Below are 19,555 nucleotides of genomic sequence, written 5' to 3'. Positions count from 1 at the left end.
AGATACTCCAAACAATCAGGAAATAAATCAGAACCTACAAGAATATGAATAACAAGGCAGTAATTTAATTTTAGACTCCTGGCACTTATTTTGTTTTATTGGTTGTTTGAAACTTTATTGTTTGTTCTGTATTTTCTTAAAATATAAAGGGGGAAAAATTGCGTCGCACCCCCTTTGGGGTGCTAACTTTGCCGTAGCTACTTTTAGCGCCCCTGCGGCCGAAATTCATCGGTAGGGCCGCAAGAGAGAAGCGGGGTGCTACTGGAAGCACCCCACCTCCCTCTTGGGGCGCTGCAAGTGAATATCGCGGCACATCGCTCCGGGGTGTTGCAGGCCTTCCTCCCCTTCTTAAAGGGGAGGGGCCTTGTGCAGTACGACCTGGGGCCCAGCTGGGTCACCAGGGATTGGAGTGCCGGCAAATGAGCCCAGAACTCAAGAGAAGTGCCGGACTCACGGAGCGCAGCCGGCACTCCACGGGGGGCGGGGCTTCACAGGAGGCCGCGGACGGCAGAGGGGTCAGGTGCTGGCAGGCGGCCAGCAACATTAGCACAGCCCCGACCTCAGGTAGGCCCCCCTGACCCCGTCAGACATAGCATCCGGCAGTAAGCCGGGGGGGGGGGGCGCTACCGAAGATCGCGGCCGGGGTGCTGCGCACGATGATGACGTCATCGCCGGCGGCGCAGCACCGCAGGGTGCTAATGGTTACTGCCGCCACTAACCTCCCGCTGAATTTTAGGCCAAAGTATTTGTAATGCCTCGTTAGCAATGTAATACTCATCCTCCATTATATGGCAGTTTTGGGCTAGTTTGAAAATAGTTTTGCTCATCTTAGTATGGTATTCCATTGAGTAGCTGAGCTATGAAGACGAGTGAATCCCAGCTTCAATATGTTGAGTTAGCTGATCTCGGCCACCGCAGCAGTGGAGGTACTACAGTTGGTCTTAGCACCCTTGAATTAGGATGGGGAAAATCAGGCAGGGTTCCCACAATTGATTGCTGTTCAGCAGCTTAGGCTAATTTGCTTATGCACGGGCTATTGGATGAGAAGACGATCAGGCTCGGCCGTGATGTCTCCGAGGTCAAATAGCGTGCCTGCATTCACTGTCAACGGTCACGTATGAATAATGGCTATTGGAAATACAGTTGTTTTTCTGAGGTGAGCAGATTTCATTAAAAAAAACTCACTCATATTTTTCTGTGATGGGAGCATTATGGTTTGGCCATCCCACTTTCTAACCACTGGCTCTCACCTAAAACTACCGTCAAAGGGGTTCAAACAACGCTGTTGAGCTTGATGCTGGTGCTTCTCTTCAGCTGTAGTTCCAGAGACAAACTGAAACAAGGTTAAAAACAGAAGACTAAGCAAAGGAAAGTAAGAGAAACAAAGTAAAGGAAGTGAGAGAAAGAGATGCATAGTCACAATGTACCTTATCTGCACAATCTTTTCCAGCTTTGTGCCCTAATCCTCATCCTTTGCTGTTCCTTCTCTTTACTGCTCATCACCTGCTCTATCATCAGAGGCCATTCTTTCAGCCATAGCACCCCTGCCATTCAGAACACTCTTCTGAATCTAATTTGCCTGGCTACTGCTCTCCCTTCCTTCAGAAACCTCCTAAATATCAATCTCTGTCTATGCTTTTGGTCCACTGCAGCGTCCAACCCCTCTTGTACATTTCGTCCTTCTGTCCCCCTTGCAAAATATTTTGAGACATTCTACTACATGCGGAGTGCTATCTAAATACAAAGTTATTGTATGACATTGATTATCAAATGACCCAGTGAGTGCATATGTGTAGATTACATATAGGATACTATTAGGTTTTATAAATGGGGACATGGAGCATAAAAGCAAAGAGTTAATGCCCAACCTACACAAATCATTGATTAAGCAGCTGTTAGAATATTATGTCCAGTTTTGGGCACCAATTGGGAAGGATGACTTGATCACGGAGATGGTATTGGAAGAGATAGATATCTGGGTTGAGAGGCTTTAAGTTATGAGAGACTAAAGAGACTGTCATTCTTTTCTTTAAAACAGAGAAGGTTAAGAGGAGATATGGCAGAGGTGTTCAAAATTATGAAGTGTTTTGATAAGATAAATATTGTACATTTTGTGACCTTGGGGGGTCCCAAAATACTTCACAGCAAATTAAGTATTTTTGAAGAGTAATGTAGGGAAATGCTGCAGCCAATTTATGCACAAGAAGGTCTCAGTAATCAGATAATGAACAGATAATCTGTTTTAATGATGTCAGTTGAGGGATAATTATTTTTAAGACACTGGAAGAACACCCCTGCTCATCTTTTATGTCTACCTGAGAGGGCAGATGGGGGCTTCGGTTTAACGTCTCATTCAAAAGATGACATCTCTGACCGTGCTGCATTGGAGTATCAGCCGGGATTATGTGCTCAAGTATTCTGGAGTGGGGCTTGAACCTACAACCTTCTGACTCAGAGGCTAGATTACTACCACTGCTAAGGCTCACATCTGGGTAAATGAGGATAAACTAGTTCCACTAGTCAATTAGTTGGTAACTAGAAGTGCTTTTTAAGACCATCACCAAAACAACAAAAAGAGGTTTTTTTTACACAGGGTTGTTGGGAAATAATGTACCCTACTGGAAGTAGAGTAGAAGCAGAATCCATGTTAGCTTTCAAAAGTAAAGTGGATAAGCATTTGAAAAAGAAAACTTTTAAATGGTATGGGAAAAGGCATGGAGCATGATGGGATGAATGGCCTGTTTCTGTGTTGTAAAATTCTGTGATTCTATTCTGTGATGGGTTGTTTTATGTTCCTTTGTTATTTGTTGTGGTGATTGACAGTGATGTCTCTTCAGATTTCAGAAATGTGTTGTGGAGCTGTGGAAAAGCTTTTTAAGCAGGACAAAATTGGCCAGCCCTCGCTTGCTGTGGTCAAAATAATTTCTGGTCTTGTTAAAAGCAGAAACTATGACGTCAAACCTGAGGTAAGTTCTAATGGGTTAAGTAATTGCAAGGGAGAATTATTTTTTAAAGCCCTAGCAAACATGCCAAGCTTTTGATTGGCATTATTTCATGCACTACATTTGAAACTATGGTCTAAATAGAAAGGAAACCAACAGGAACATGAACTATTTAAAAATGAAACATTGTCAAATTTAAAGCTGATGACCCTTTTTAATGTCAAAAATAGCATTTGAAGGAACTATATTGAATTTGGATCTATAAATCGGTTTTCCTACCTGTTAAATACAAAAAGTTTTTTTGGCTTTCGATGCACATATATAGAATATTTACTTGCAGATATAAACTGGACAGTTTTTAACCTTCAGGTTGTAATTTGGAAATTAAAACAAACTTATTTTGACGTGCACATCTAATTCTGGTTTAGCCAAATTTACAAAATGAGGTGTGTGTAAAAGGGAAGTGTATAAATACCATTAACTTGACTCATTCTTTGTGTTATAAAGGGAGTTGGCTACAATCTTACTAATGTCTCTACGTCACCACTTAGCTTGACTTATGTTTTAGAATTACTCTTTGAGAGAGCCCGAGGATAGGTATTTTTTGTAAAATTCTCCCTCGTCATGACGCAGTTCCGTTCCAGTACCCCACAGTTGATTTGTCCATCGATAATTAAATTTCGTGAATTCCAAATAATTTGTAAGTTACTGCAAGACACTTGTTAAGGGCCCACAGTGTGAGCAGTGGCGTGCTTGCAAACCTACAATAGAATGCTTAATTTACTTCTCACACTTTTACATCTCTTTCTTCCCCTCGCGAAAATCTGGTGTGTTCTCAGATTAGGCCCTCAGACTCATTGAACAATAAGTTTACTGATGTCCACGTGTGACAGCGAGGTGGACTGCAAGTAGGACCCTGGGCTGTATTATGGTTACTGCTAATTTATAGATTGGTGCTGTAACTTTAAAGATTGCATTTTACATTCTTGTAATACAAAAGATTGCCATCCCTTTTAAAGAAAGGCTTGATTCTTCAAGTATACAATATAATACTTTGAGAATGTCAGGTGTGTCGTGTGGTTATGCTGTACAGAAATAATCCTAAACCCATGAGAACTGAATTGCTTGCCTTTATGTTGGGATAATCTGACTACATTATCCAGAAGGTGGTATGTAAATGTTTTAGCCAAATTGAATTTTAAAGAATAAAAATGGTAGCATCCAAATCCCAAAGTCATTTATCATAACTGTCAGCTGTGGCTCAGATGGTAGCACCCCCACCTCTGAGTCAGAAGGTTGCGGGTTCAAGTCTAGGCTGACGCTTCAGTGCAGTACTGAGGGAGTGCTGCACCGTTGGAGGTGCCGTCTTTCGGATGAGACGTTAAACCGAGGCCCCGTCTGCTCTCTCAGGTGGACATAAAAGATCCCATGACACTATTTTGAAGAAGCGCAGGGGAGTTATCCCCGGTGTCCTGGCCAATATTTGTCCCTCAATCAACATCACTTTAAAAAAAATAAAAAAAAGATTTACTGGTCATTATATTGCTGTTTGTGGGAGCTTGCTGTGCGCAAATTGGCTGCCGCGTTTCCTAAATTACAACAGTGACTACACTTCAAAAATACTTCATTGGCTGCAAAGTGCTTTGGGACATCCAGTGGTCGTGAAAGGTGCTATATAAATGCAAGCCTTTCTTTTAATAACTTTTTTTTTAAGTGCTGATTATGAAACTGATGTATGCATTTTTATTCAGTACTTTCTTCAAATAATGGGCCGGAAGTTGCAATGGGTAATAATGGTGAACTAACAGCGTTCGCTGTTATTACACTTTTGAAACTGACTGCAACTTCAGGATGTAGCGCATGTACATCTAAACGTGGAAATCCTGAGGCTGCGGTTAGTCATTCACTGCTCCGACACAGGCTGCGCTGTGCCCCCACCACACCCCACTTTGCTTTCTCTAATGTTTTTAGAATGTCCGGGTGAAAGCAGCTTCTCATTTCCTGGTTCCCTGTCTGTGAGAATTCTGCAATGTGATTGGCTGCTTAGACAGCTTGTTGACGTCAGCTTTCTTTGGGGCCAGCGGCGAATGCCTTTGTTTCGCCGCTGACCACAAATTCCGGACCTATATCTCCATGTCAACATTAGAAGTGCTTAGTGTAGTCTTGCTTCATCTCCTCAGAAAATGGAAAATTGCTCAGTTACCATGGTTGCTCTCGTACTTGCTTTAATCATAATCATAATCAACTTTATTGTCATTGTTAGTGCACAAGTGCAGCACAACTAAATGTAGGCTTAGAAGCTGTTCCTAAATCTGGTCGTACGGGTGCGAATGCATCTGTAGCGTCTCCCAGATGGCAGGAGGGCGAACAGACTGTGGCTGGGGTGGGTCATGGGTGGTGCACAAAAATAAATTGATAAATAATGAACTAAAAGATATATATGTGAAGGTATATATGTATATAGTGAAATTCAGTTTGTATGGCGCTGTACTGCATCACACCATTCCTGATGTGAACTATATTGGTTCACTAGGGAGCAACATCATGGTTCTATAATGTACAGAAATGTCATTAGGTCCAGCAACCCCGTCCTTTCCTTTTTATAGATCAATCCACCTACCTGTCTTCTCAGCATGTCCTTCCATCCTTCTCTCTACAGAAATCCATTTCATTTTGCCAAGCCCATTTGTACAGTTCACTTTCAGTGGTCTTCCCTAGTAACTTATTCCACACCTCATGACGCAATATGCCATCTGAATCAGGTGCATTCCGTTAAAATTTAATTATTTTTCTCTAATCAGGTGCTGAAGACATTTCTTACCTTGCGAATTAAGGAAGTGGAGGTTAAAAAAGATTCTGAAGACATCGCCCCTAAAAAAAGATTCATGACGTGCAAAGAGAAGAGGAAAAATCTATCCAGGATGCAGAGAAAGGTAATGTTTCCACTGTCCAATTTTTGTTGCAGCGCCAGGCAAATGTGTGGAAAATATCCTTTTGCTCTTGTGTTAAGATGGTGATTCCTAATGCTTCTACAAGTAAATCAATTTGATTTTAAAATGTCTATTTTTCAGTGGAAAAAAGCAGGGGAGAAACTAGAGAAAGAACTTCTAGAAACAGAAGCTTCAGAAAGTAAAGACAAAAAACTCAAACTGGTATGTGATTTCTGTGTTTCAGTCCTTGGTGCAAAATGCCTATATATCTCTGATTTGCTTCTAAATAGTGATCCCTGAAAGGACTCTACCAAAATCTCCCATCCAACCAAGTCAGAAACTGCGATTTACAATAGATCGCAAAGGGACTGAAATTTTTTTAAAAAGCTGCCACAGTTGGAGTTCTGTAAACCACTCGTCTGCTGTTGATATTGGTAGTGGAGTGAGGTCACCTAGATGATTTTAAAAGGGTGCACTGGAGTGAAATGTATGCAATGTATATAACCACAGTAAAATGCTGGAGTATTTGTGGTGGAGTTGCTGTAACATGATGTGGAAGAAAAAAAATGTAAAGCATTAAGTATGAGCTACAAGTGGAAGGGAACTGTGAGTATTTGGCAGACAGAAAATATAAATATCTCTAGAACTTACAAATATCTCTACAACTTATAAATAAATATCTCAAACGTTAAAAATGTATTTGCTCCAAAGACTTCACTAAAGTCATATACTAGTCAGCTTGTTGGCAACATGCACATCATGTGAATTAAGCATTGTTTGTGTAGTATGCAGTCACTGGTTTGTTGGTCCTCGTGTAGTATAACCATTTCAGTGTGTTCTACTGGCACTGCAATTTGCTTATGGCGCAGGGTAAGTGCTACTTTGTGTCCCCCAATTCCTAATCAAAACCTGACAGCCAGCATCAATTTATAGGAATACTTGCTCTTGAGGGCAGGCATCTCATCCCCTTGTCTAAGTTTTTTGTGTGTTGGTGACCACAAGTAAGCAGCATGCCACAATGATTACTGATCTGCTGTATTCAGTTTCTGATTTTTTCTTTTTTTCCTCAGTTGAGAAATTGTTATTTATAGTTATGTATATGAATTACTTCTTTAAAAAAAAGTTGCTGAACTTCCTCTATACTATACGTTTATTTTTAATTAGTCTAAAGTAAGATTTTACTAATGGAGTTTTCTCTTTCTGACAGCACACTGAAATCCTAAACATTGTGTTTCTGACGTACTTCAGAATCCTGAAGAAAGCACAAAAATCTGTTGTTCTTCCTGGTGTTCTGGAAGGCCTTGCTAAGTAAGGGAGTACCTTTAATTTATTTGTATGCTGCAGGGACACTTATCTGTTTAAAACTAGAATTCCAACTTCAGTGTTTAAGTTTTGTGGTTTGACTCTTGCAATTGCCGATTACTTAAAACCACTTAATAATCAGTTGTATTTTCAATTTTCTTTCCAAATGTAGAAACTAACTGTATAAATGTTCCCACAGATTTGCTCACCTTATTAATGTGGAATTCTTTGATGACCTCCTGGTAGTACTGTATTCTCTCATTGACTCTGGGGTGAGTGCAAATTATTCCATTACAGGTCCACAACCCCTTATCCGAAACCCTTGGGACCAGATGTGTTTTGGAATTCGGAATTTTTCGGATTTCAGAACGGTAGCTCTTTTTGACATTTTCACAGTGAAATTAAACTCAAAATAACAAAAAATATCAAGAGAGCAGCAGACGCACGTGTGACTGGTAGCAGCGCTGAGACACAACTGACGCCTCACACCTGCGTGGGTCAAGCATCGGCCGCGTCAGGTCATGTGTGGTGCCACTCGGGTCATGTCGTGCACACGAGTGACGCTCCACGAAAAAACTTTCGGTTTTCAGAGCTTTTCGAATTTCGGAATTGCGGATAAGGGGTTGTGGACCTGTACTTACTTTAAGCAGAGAGATTTTACATTGCGTATTGGTGGGTCAGACATTTTGTTCTTGTACGTTTAGTATGAACTTTGTTTTTTTGTTACAGAGTCTTAATTACAGAGAGTGCCTTCACTGTATTCAGGCTGCCTTTCATGTACTTTCTGGTCAAGGTAGGCCCCTTTGTTAAGCAGATATTCAGACGTATTATGAAACTATAAAAATGGTCGTTGTTCCTATACTTCACAATACATCTTATCATTATGCTTCTCTTTTTCTTAAAACTATTCCGATTGAAACTTTTAATAGCAATTCCGAGTCTACCAATTCAAATGTTTTAACTTTCTACTCTGTTCTTCAGGTGATGTCCTGAACATTGACCCTATGAAATTCTACACTCACCTTTACAAAATGTTGTTTGCACTACATGCTGGTAAGTTGAATAAAGTTTCTATGATTTTTCTTAGTAATATTGAGTTAACAAATAGCAAGGTTGTGGCAGGTCGAGTGCTTCACTTGACTCCCAATCGTCATTTTATGAGTTCCATGTCTAATATAAACTAGATTGAGAATGTTGATACTCGTTTCTTGTTGGACCCTTCAATAAGAACACAGAGAGGAGACTTTAATTCAATCTAGCAAAAATGAAAAGACAGTTTGGTAATTCAGCAACTCCTCTTCCCTGACTGATCACTAACATCTCTGGGAACAACAAGCAGTAAAGTGATTTCTGGTGCAGTGTGTGCTAAGGTCCTGGGAATAGCAAATTAAAACAGTTTGGCCCTGCTCTGTGTGTGAATACCTCAATCCCAGTCTTAAAGCAATTCTCGAAACAGGTTGCTTTGAAAGCTCTTTGAACATTTATTGATTCTGTTTTTCAGGAGACACAAATGAAGAAGTTTTGATTGTGCTGCAATGTCTAGATGTGATGCTGACAAAACGCAGAAAGCAAGTTTCTTTGCAGCGTGCTATTGCTTATATTAAACGTCTGACTACAATTGCACTTAATGTTCTACCCAATTCTACCATCGGTATCCTGGCAACTAACAGAGTGTTAATGAATGTAAGTGCTCTCTTACTGGGAGAAGCTGGCTATTTTCAGTTATAACTGCTGACTTTCTGACCCTACATCCACCTCTTTAACACCTCAGCCCATCTTCTGCTCACCTCGTCCATGCCTTTGTCATCACCAGACAACTATTCCAATGATCCTGGCCAGCCTCCCCATCCTCCACCCTCTGTAAGCTTCAGCTGATTAAACACTCTGCTTCCCATATCCTATCCCACATCAAGTCCTACTTACCCATCACCCCTGACCTCGCCGGCCTTCATTGGCTTCAGGTCTCCCAACGTTTTAAATTTAAAATTCTCATCCTTGTGTTTAAATCTTTTTATGCCCTATTCCTTTCCTATCTCCATAACCTCCAACCCAGAACCTGTCTTGTCCCCTGCCCCCCACCACCCACCCACTGAACTCTCTGTCCCTCTGACCCTGGTCCTTTATGCATCTCCTCGCCCTCCTTTCACCCCACTATTGGCGGCCATGCCTTCAGCTGCCTGTCCCCACATTTTGGAATTCCTTACCTAAACCTCTGCACCTCCCTGTCCTCCTTAAAGACCCTTCTTAAAATGGACTACTTCAACCATGGTTTTGGTCACCCCTCCTAATATTTCCCTCTTTGGCTAGGCATTTATTTTTTCCTTTCACCTCTGAAGTGCCTTGGGGTGTTTTTTTAATGTTAAAAATATATATTATTGCTATTAGGATATCAATTCTTGAGCAGGCAGTATGTAATCCTTAGTTTAGCAGCATTAATAAGTGCATTATTTTTTATGTTTTTTTGTATGTCTGGAATTGTTCAGTGAAGGCTTGTGTAGTTACTCATGAGTTATACAATTAGCCTTGCTTGTAGAAGGTTCATCATGATGTGCCTGCTATCAGTTGAAATGTTACCTTTGTCTATGGCAGATTAAGTGAATGCCAGGATTTACCTATAAAACTGGCAATTTGCTGAGACTGCAGTATTCTCAAAAGAATGTAATTGCACGAGGTAGGAGTTAAAGGAATCACGTTGTGAAAGTGAGAACAAGTGCTTATGTTACTCAGAAACCAAATTACACATTAATGGTTACTATTAGATTGTACTGAATGATTACAGTTGCATAAATGTTATTGATGGCCTGAGAAACTGCTTTCTTACGGGAGGAGTAAGGTTGAATCAATGTGCAAAATTTTATTTTATAACAAAGCTTTTTATTTCCTCCAGTCGTTTCCTAAGACAGATATTTTGCTCGACAATGAATCCCAGGGTAGTGGACTTTATCTGCCAGAGTTTGATGAACCTGAATACTGCAATGCACAGAACACTGCATTGTGGGAGTTACATTACCTCCAGGTAAGCTCATTTTGCATTGTGTCTCTTATCAGATATTCAGCCCTGTTGGTACCGCACAGGTACACAGTAAATTGGAAATATAATAAAATATGAAGCTAAATATAAAGAAATCTACATGAGTCATATGGACGAATTAGATAGAAGCTGCTTTTCAATGCCATTTAGTTTTTAAAAAAAAGTATTTTCTATATAGTACATTAACTCCAAATTTACACCGTTTAATTCAGTACCCTTAATCTCATTAAATGTTTACTATTCATGGTGTTTAATCCCACTACAGTTACATTTTTTTTTTGTAAGTTTGCATGACAATATTTGGAGTGTTTATTGATCAAATTGTTGATTTAAGCATGTCATTGCCAGATCTGTTATGTTTTGGGTTAGTACTGGGTTAGATGTACTGTTAAAGACAAATTGTCTATAATCAGACTCTTAATCCCAACATAGTCCATGCAACAGGAATCCAGACTCACCACAAGATCTTCATTGACCTCCACTTATTTTTATTGCAGAGACATTTTCATCCTGTGGTCCGAAGGTTTGCAGCGCATCTTAGTGTTGGTGCTCCATCAGAGGGCTCTGGAGCCCTGAGAGCAGAACTAAGTAGAAAGTAAGAGATTGTACTGTTTTACATAGACAAAATGTAATGTCATTGTTGCAAATTCTGGTCTACACAGCTTCAGCTTTGAAAATTGTGTTTTGTAATTTTTAATAGTTAATTTCTCTTAAATTAAGCACTTTTTCCTACTTCACGAATCCTTGAAGATGCTCAGACAGTGTAATAATTTGTGATGTAGCAACAACAGCAACTACTTATATTTATACAGCGGCTTTAACGTAATAAAATGATCCAAGGCGCTTCACAGGAGTGTTACCAAAAAAAACAAAATTTGACACCGAGCCATATATAATGGCCCTGAAATTAGGATCGGGAGCTTGCCGCGCGTGCAAGCCCCCGATGTGCACTCACCCTGCGCGCCGACATCTGAAGCCCGGGCCTGCTTGCATTTCCTGTCACTGGCCCAGTTCAGATGTCGGCGCGATGTGCTTACCTGATCCAGCGGCGTAGTTAGTGCGATGTGCCGGCTGGGATCAGGTGAGCACTGTGCAGCCAATCAGGGGAGGGGAAACCTCATTCATGAGTTTGACAGCAAGAACTGTCAAACTCATGAAAAGTATGGGCTGCCAAAACACTACTTAAACTTTAAATAAAATTTAAAAAAACATCCCACTGATTATATTAACTATAAATAAGTTTAAAAAAATATTTTAAACAATTAATCAAATTTTTGAAAAAAAAAAATTTTTTAAAAATAGGGTCTAAAACTAAACTTAATTTACTGTAAATTCTTTAAAAATAATAAACTTGTGGAAATTTTTTTTCTAAATTGTACTAAAAGACCACTTACCTGTAAAACTAAGTACTTATGTCTGGTTTTTCCATGCGTAAAAACCGGAGGCCTTTACACTCGGGCAACTCTGGGGGGGAAAAAAAAAGGAATTTCACTGTGCATGCGCTGCCTGTGCAGTCGCACGCGTTCTGCCTCTTAACCCCTTGGGTCAGAGGACAGGAAATGCCGGTTTTCAGCGCATGCGCTGTGCATGCTGAAAACCGGCAATTCCTCCGGGCACACGTGTGAGTACCCCGTCCGTACTCACGCGTTGTGACAGGAATTACTGGGCCATTAATATTAGGACAGATGACCAAAACCTTGGTCAAAGAGGTAGGTTTTAAGGAGTGTCTTAAAGGAGGAAGGAAAAGTGGAGAGATTTAGGAAGGGAATTCCAGAGCTTAGGACCTAGGCAGCTGAAGGCACGACTGCCAATGGTGGAGCATTTAATATCAGGGATGTTCAAAGGGCCAACTTCTAAAAATGTATCTACTCAATGACATCAGTGCACATAATAGAGACTATCACTGCAATGCAGTACTGAAAAAAGGACTGTATTGTCATAGGTGCTAACTTTTGGCTGAGACATCAGACAGATGAGGCACCTGTTTACTCAGGTGGACATGAAAGACCCCATGGCTCTATTCAAAGAGCAGAAAGTTTGCCTGGTGTCCTGGTCATCATTATCCCTTAACCAACGACACCAAAAACAGATTATCCAATTTGCTGTTTACAAATTGGCTGCCACTTTTGCCTACATAACATTATATTTCAAAATGAATCCATTGGCTGCAAAGCGCTGTGGGTTGCCCTGATGGCATGACCGGTGCTATATAACTTGCATGTTTATTTGTTCTTTACTCTGCTATTGTGAATCTTTGAGTATCAAATTTTAACATTTGAGCAGAGACTGAATGCATTTGTTTGCTTGATCCAGGCACGCTACAGAGCTTTTTGAGGAGTTCAGCATGAAAGAGATGACCTTCAATCCTCCAATCACATCTTCTGCATCAAACAAAAAGGTGAAACAAACTATAACTGTTGTTTATTCTACTTTATACTGGTTGATATAATGGTAGTATTTAGCTAGGTTAAGCACACATGAACAAATATTGAAGTGATAAATAATTATGAATTGGGGCAAAAGATTTTGCACACTGCTTCTCCTGCCTGTGAAACTCTGTTCTTTACTTGTAGAATTATAAATTCAGGATCAGCTATTGCTCACTGAAGTGGTTACTATTAGGCTTTGGTAAACGTGCTGTCAGTACCTCAAGACAATTTCTGCCAAATTTGTCTGTACGTCCAATAACTGTTGTTCAAATCCATGAAACATCTTTTCTTGTTGTCACTTGGTTCTGACTGCAGCCTCTTGTTATCAGCCACTCATAGACAAAGAAAATGTAAAGTGCTTTTTGTATTGGTGTTGCGTATTTATTAAAGTTTGTTTGAGAGTAAGTAAACTTGTGATTAATGCTGTAATTTCAGAAGTCTGCAATGCAGAGTGCATTCCTTGATTCAGATCTACAAAACCAGATAAACCAGCTCCTTGAGAATCCTTCCATCACCGCTGATCTCAAATTTGCTGAAGATTTCCGAGCAGAATCACACGTGTGATTTGAAGGGTAGGAGGCTGTTGGGTGCTCGTTGTGCACTGATGCAGTGGGAGTTCTCAAACAAAACAAAGATTCAGAACAGAGCAACTTTGAAGATTGGATTACCTGTATTAAGTCATTATCTTTAGTGGCTTTCTTTACAGTTCTAGGTTACTCATGGTATCCATGGTGAATGTATATATGTAAGCACTAGTGAATCTCCTATGGCCTTGCTTACAATTAGAGGAAATGGCAAAAATAACAGGCCATAATATTGGTTTCTAGAGGTTACAGCACCATCCTGTGTAAAAATAGCAGTGTTACCAAGTAATTTTATTGGATTGGACTAACAATTGTGACAATTCAAAAAAATAACTCTAGGATTGTATGAAACATCTTTTCCACTTAAACCCTGAAACTATACAGCGGGGTGAAAACGTTCAGCCTGTAAACTCTGCTTCAAAATGTTGATTTATTACTTTTGAATAATAAAAATATTTGACCAAACTTTCTATTAATGTTCATATCTGTGAAGCGCTTTGACATCCAGAGGCCATGAAAGGTGCAATACAAATGCAAGCTTGTTCTTTAACAGTTGCACTTAGGAATATGTTAAACGCTGTTCTTGGGATATATTAAACGCTGTTCTTGGGATATGAGTTGGGTAGGTATAAAAGGCAGACCAAGGATGTAAGGACAATCCTTGTAACTACAGGCCAGTCAGCTTAATATCAGTGGTGGGTAAAGTTTTGGAAACAATAATCAAGGAAAAAAATTAACGTGCTCTTGGAGAGGTTTAAGCTAATTAAGGAGAGCCAACACGGATTTGTAAAAGACAGATCGTGTTTGACTAATCTAATTGAATTTTTTGATGAAAGTAACAGAGAGGATCGATGAAAGGAATGAAGGGATGTTGTCTCCATGGATTTTCGGAAGGCGTTTGACAAAGTATCGCATAGAAGGCTGGTTAACAAAATTGAGGCTCATGGAATAGGTGGGTCAGTGGCAGCTTGGATAAGGAATTGACTTAAGGACAGAAAACAGCGAGTTGTGGTAAATAACTGTTTTTCAGACTGGAGGATGGTAGACTGTGGTGTTCCCCAAGGGTCAGTGCTGGGGCCACTGCCTTTTTTGATATATATGAATGACCTGGATATTGGAATACAGAGTAGAATTTCTAAATTTGCTGATGACACCAAATTTGGGGGTGTGGCAAACAGTGAGGTTGATACCAATCGACTGCAACAGGACATAGAAAGGCTAGCAGAATGGGCAGACAAGTGGCAGATAGAATTTAATACATAGAAGTGTGAGGTGATGCATTTTGGCAGAAGGAACAGGGAGAGGCAATATACACTTAATGGCACAGTTTTAAAGAGTGTGCAGGGACAGAGGGACCTGGGAGTTCATGTGCATAGGGCCCTGAAGGTGGCGGGACATATTGAGAGTGTGGTTAGCAAAGCATATGGGATCTTGGGCTTCATAAATAGAGGTATTGAGTACAAAAGTAGAGAAATTATGCGGAACCTTTATAAAGCGCTGGTTAGGCCACAGCAGGAGTACTGCGTCCAATTCTGGTCACTACACTTTAGGAAGGACGTGAAGGCCCTTGAGAGGGTGCAAAGGAGATTTACCAGAATGGTTCCGGGAATGGGGGATCTTAGCTATAAGGACAAGTTGGAGAAGCCGAATTTGTTTTCGAGCAAAGGAGGTTGAGGGGTGATTTGAGAGGTGTACAAGATTATGACTGGTTTGGATAGGCTAGACGGGGAAAGGCTGTTCCCACTAGTTGATGGTACAAGGACTAGGGGATGCATTTAAGGTTTTGGGCAAGCGATGCAGGGGGGAACGTGAGGAAAAACTTTTTTACGTAGAAAGTGATGATGACCTGGAATTTGCTGCTGGTGGAAGCGGAGACACTGAATGTTTTCAAGGGGAGACTGGATAGGCACGTGAGGGAAATAAACTTGCAGGGCTACAGGGATAGAGCGGGGGAATGGGACTGACTGGATTGCTCTCGAGCCGGCACGGACTCGATGGGCTGAATGGCCTCCTTCTGTGCCGTTATGACTCAAATAGTTATCTCATCACATTCTTCATAGAATACTCTAATCTCAGGACCTTAATTCTATTCACATTACATAGACTATTAATGTGTCTTGGTATCATTACATAAATTTAGGTGTCATTTTTGTGCTTGCTTTCTATCTACCTGAGAAAAAATAATTTGATTGCCTTTGTACATTTCATGAAGAATCCAACATACCTGACCCAGAAGCCTTTCATCCCATCTTCCTGACTCATAAGATATGAAAGTCACGGTCGCGTTTCTAATAAGCACATGGGTTATAAAGTTTCCATTCTATCGTGTTGATTAAATCATAAAATTGGGGGGAAATATCCAGCTATTCCTATTGCTTAAATGTTTAAGAATTTGTAACAAATATTTAAACAATTTTATATTCTGAAAATAACTGAACAATGATCACTTGAAATTACTATTTTGTATATTGGGTGAATGTTCCTCATCTGATTGGTTATGTTCCCACATAAATTCTGTTTTGCTGCATTCAACAAATTTGTAAAGACCTATTGTGTTCTATACAGATTACTAACCAAAAATATTTGAAGAGATGACAGGTAGGTGGTTGTTTTATCCAGCTGGTGGTGCTGTGCACCATATAGACTGATTTGTGTTCTCCCAGCAGACCGTCCAGTAATAGAAATTGTACGAACCCTATCTTCTTGGATCTTTCCCTTAATATTTAATCATTTTTCCTTTTCCTTCTCCTGGTGTACACACATGCATCATTTCTCAAGGGTGAGGACTATACAAAGAATGTTAATTAACTCCCAGTCATCTCTGCCAATGTTGCTATTCAGCCAGCCACTAGATGGTGCATGAGAGCAGTGCAAGGGTACATCTGACCTCTGCTCACTACCTCGCCTGTAGGCACAGACCTGTTCCCCATCATTCAAGAACCAACATTGTGGGGTAGCAGCTCACAGTTTTCAGATTCTTAGACAGTCAAAAAAAGTTAGTTCTTTTCTGGTTGACCTTTATTTTGGTTGAAATGCTGTTGGCAATATTATCAGGCAATTTGATGAGGAAAGGTAGATAGAAAAAGGAACCAAGCAACCAGTTATGGATCTGTTTGTGAAGCCATACTGTGACTTGGTGCTGAAATATTTCAGCCTGATCTCTGTACTGATCAAGTAAACTAATTGTATTAACGGACTTTTTCTTAAACATGAACCAATTTGATATTTATTCTGATCAACTCAACATTAATACACTAATTTTTGACGTCAGTTATAGATATAAATACATCAAACATTAATTCACAACACAATTCATATACAATCTGAAAACACAAATTATTTGTATAAAAAAATTGACATTTCTTTTGGCACAATGTTTCAACCCTTAAAAAGATAACATTGCACTGTTAAAATTCTCAAAATACCAACACCTTCAGTAATCACGACATGTCCTTTGCATATCGATAGAACTAAATACAGTAAAGTTAATAGGTGAGTTGTGGATTTCACACACACAATTGCTGACAATACTGTAGTAATTTACCAAACAGTTCAATCTGATAAATAAAACATCCACTGCAAGGAAAAATGCATTATACAGTTCAACTGTAGTATTTACAAAACTTAAGACCATATACTTACCAGCCATTTTTTACAAATGTCCAGTGACTGTACTGACATCACCTGGAACAGGTCTGAAATCAATTCATGGCACAGATAGTTGTGGTATGTGCATAGGTACAAGTAGCTAGAGTGCACCATAATAACTTGTTTCAACTGGCTTTCACTGACCTTATGAAAAAGTATATTTAAAACAACAGACTGTTTAGAGAAAAAAAAGTTAAAATCAATGAAAAACAGAACTTTTGTAAAAATATATAATGAATACGTGGGGAAAAACTATTTAATCCAGTATGTAGAGGAGCACGAAGCTGCAGTTCAGACTGAGCAACGATCAGATGGGGGGGGGGGGGGAAATCTTCAGCGAGGAATCCCATAGACAGGAAACATATGTTGGTCAAATAAAACAGTGAAATTCCACTGTTCAACATCAGTACGGAACATTCATTCAATTCCGCTGTCCACTATTTAACAAAAGAGTTGACCTATTAAAATAACAGGAATTTTATATGATTGTGATAATTGTTTGTTACTAATCACAGTGTGATTTCAAAGTAAAGAAATTCAAAGGGAAGTAAAGAAATAACTGCCACAATCTCTGCGAGGATAAGTGAAATCAGACTAACTGTGAATTAGCTGGGTCAAATCCTTTGACCTTGGGCCATATTTTTTTCACTGGCAAATGGTGCTATTTTCTATCAAATGCCATCTGGTGACTTCACTTTCCATAACATTTTAATTTCAGTCAAACATTTTTTAAAAAGTACATCACCCTCCGAGGAACAGGTTTTTCTGCCTGATAAAGGTGGAGAGAGGAAGGTGGATTGGCAAGTTACATCGAAAGCACTTACTGTTTCACCTTTGCTACAAAAATGGTGCTCAAAGTTGCATCATGAGGTGGCTAACAATATGACATATCATCTGCCCACTATGTTGATGTGCTGACAACACAAAGTTTCAACTAAACCTCTCTTGTCTAATTAATAGCTAGTTATGTAGATTAGAAAGATCTAGTCAGTTTTTAACTGGGTTTTCCAGTAGTTTCTGAACTAATCCCAAACAGAAATATTTTTAAGATTCAGCAAAACAGGAATTTAGCTCTTGCCTTGTGCTTTATTGCTGCTTTTTAAACAAGAACATGTATTTTACATTGTTTTTCTCCCTACAAGAAAAGCCGGAACATAATCCATGAATAAAAATGCAGAAAAAGTAACAACCCTTTAAGAGGCAACTTTTAACTAAATTTGCAGTAACTAGTGGCTGTTTCTAGATTTTACTCTTGAGCATCTCAAACAATTTACTCAATGCATAACAGTTAATATTTGTTACCAAATTAGTAAGTCACTGTCATATCCATGATTATAGCGGTCCCCTTTCATTGTTGGAGCTGCAGGGTTGATAATTAGTTATCGCCCAGTCAGGCACATGAAACAATAAACTCCGACAATGGCAGCTTTGGGAGCCTTTAAGGAGAGGAACTGCTTTCCATTAGCATGTGCTGCTTGCTACCGCTGTTTGGGTATGTTAGGTGTTTGGTACATATACCATAGTGGGTCCTGTGGTTAATTTTGATGCATCACTGCTGTCAGCCAGCAGTTGCTAAATGTCTTCTGTGTTTCAAAATCACAATTAGTGAAGCATTCAAACACTACAGCTGCATAGCCACCCCATTACAGCAACTTAGCTACGCAGAAGCTGACAAATCTCTTGCAGTTTTTGCACATTTCAATGGTAAGTTTTGTTTAAAAAGAATTGTCTCCTGACAGCACCTAATGAAAAAGAAATTAAAATACATAGTCAACAATGAAGGAAAAATGCTCACACATAGGGAATTTCTTTTCCTGTTTGATTTCATATTTCACAAGAAAATTTAAAATATATATATACAGTTATTGATATGTGCGTGGAGTAAGTGGGGCAATTGTAAATAATTACAAGTTGTACAGTATCAAAATAAGCTTACCACTTGGAACTGAAACATGAGAATATAGTAAATTTAACTGCAAACAGTGTTAAATCTGTTTAAATAAATAATTCAATCTAATTATTTTAATACAAACAGCACAGTGTTTTATATACCTAGAAATTTACATGATTTTCTACTGCAGTAAAATTACATCAGCTTCTGTATGAACATTGCTTTTCATCAGATTTTATGCACAGATCTAACATTCTAGGAATTATTCCTATCTCAAATTTAAATATCTTGTAAACATCAAATAAAATGAATTAACTTTGTGGGACAATTCAGCTTAATGTTACTATCAACGCTGGCTTCTAGCATGATCCCGGTTCATAAAGAATATAGGTACCTTTAAAACCTGCAAGTCCTTCAAATGACTAAGGAAATAAGTGGTTGGGAAAGTGCACAATGTTTTACAACTCACAAATTGAAAAGTTCTCAGGGTTGTACACCTGCATGTCTCCATACCCAGTATAAATGAAGTCAACATCTCGCTCGTGTCTGAAAAGTCCAACAGTAGTGGTGGCTGTTTGTTCGCATGCTGTCTTCCTTATTAAAGCAAAGTACATCGAAACAAGCCCGCTTGTTTGGAACCTGTTGCCGACTCATTCTCTTGTGTGTCACCTGTACCAGGTGATGCGTTTCATTCCAATGACTGGATTTCGTTATTTAAAAAAAATGTTATTTGTGCAATTTCCAGTTTTTCAGAAGAGCAAATACAGGAGACAGAGTAAGGGCTGACGTTGCACTGTT

At 39.4% G+C, this 19,555-nt stretch overlaps 1 protein-coding gene across 1 annotated transcript in view; it reads left to right on the top strand.

Annotated features, from left to right (window-relative positions):
• Window positions 1-13,688, top strand: part of noc3l (NOC3-like DNA replication regulator) — a 50,589-nt gene extending 36,901 nt beyond the window's left edge. Inside the window, exons 12-23 of the mRNA XM_085994809.1 lie at window positions 2,838-2,966; window positions 5,744-5,875; window positions 6,014-6,094; window positions 7,080-7,180; window positions 7,374-7,446; window positions 7,904-7,967; window positions 8,156-8,227; window positions 8,676-8,857; window positions 10,062-10,190; window positions 10,703-10,800; window positions 12,519-12,603; window positions 13,070-13,688. Of these exons, the coding sequence (XP_085850935.1) occupies window positions 2,838-2,966; window positions 5,744-5,875; window positions 6,014-6,094; window positions 7,080-7,180; window positions 7,374-7,446; window positions 7,904-7,967; window positions 8,156-8,227; window positions 8,676-8,857; window positions 10,062-10,190; window positions 10,703-10,800; window positions 12,519-12,603; window positions 13,070-13,198 (1,275 nt within the window). The 3' untranslated portion in view covers window positions 13,199-13,688. The remainder of the gene's footprint in view (window positions 1-2,837; window positions 2,967-5,743; window positions 5,876-6,013; window positions 6,095-7,079; window positions 7,181-7,373; window positions 7,447-7,903; window positions 7,968-8,155; window positions 8,228-8,675; window positions 8,858-10,061; window positions 10,191-10,702; window positions 10,801-12,518; window positions 12,604-13,069) is intronic.
• The last annotated feature ends 5,867 nt before the right edge of the window (window positions 13,689-19,555 follow it).

Source organism: Somniosus microcephalus, chromosome 8 (genome assembly GCF_052327205.1).
Source record: "Somniosus microcephalus isolate GS21.2 chromosome 8, FLI_Smic_1.0, whole genome shotgun sequence".
Taxonomy (NCBI): Eukaryota; Metazoa; Chordata; class Chondrichthyes; order Squaliformes; family Somniosidae; genus Somniosus; species Somniosus microcephalus.
This window is presented reverse-complemented; position numbering and strand designations above follow the sequence as displayed.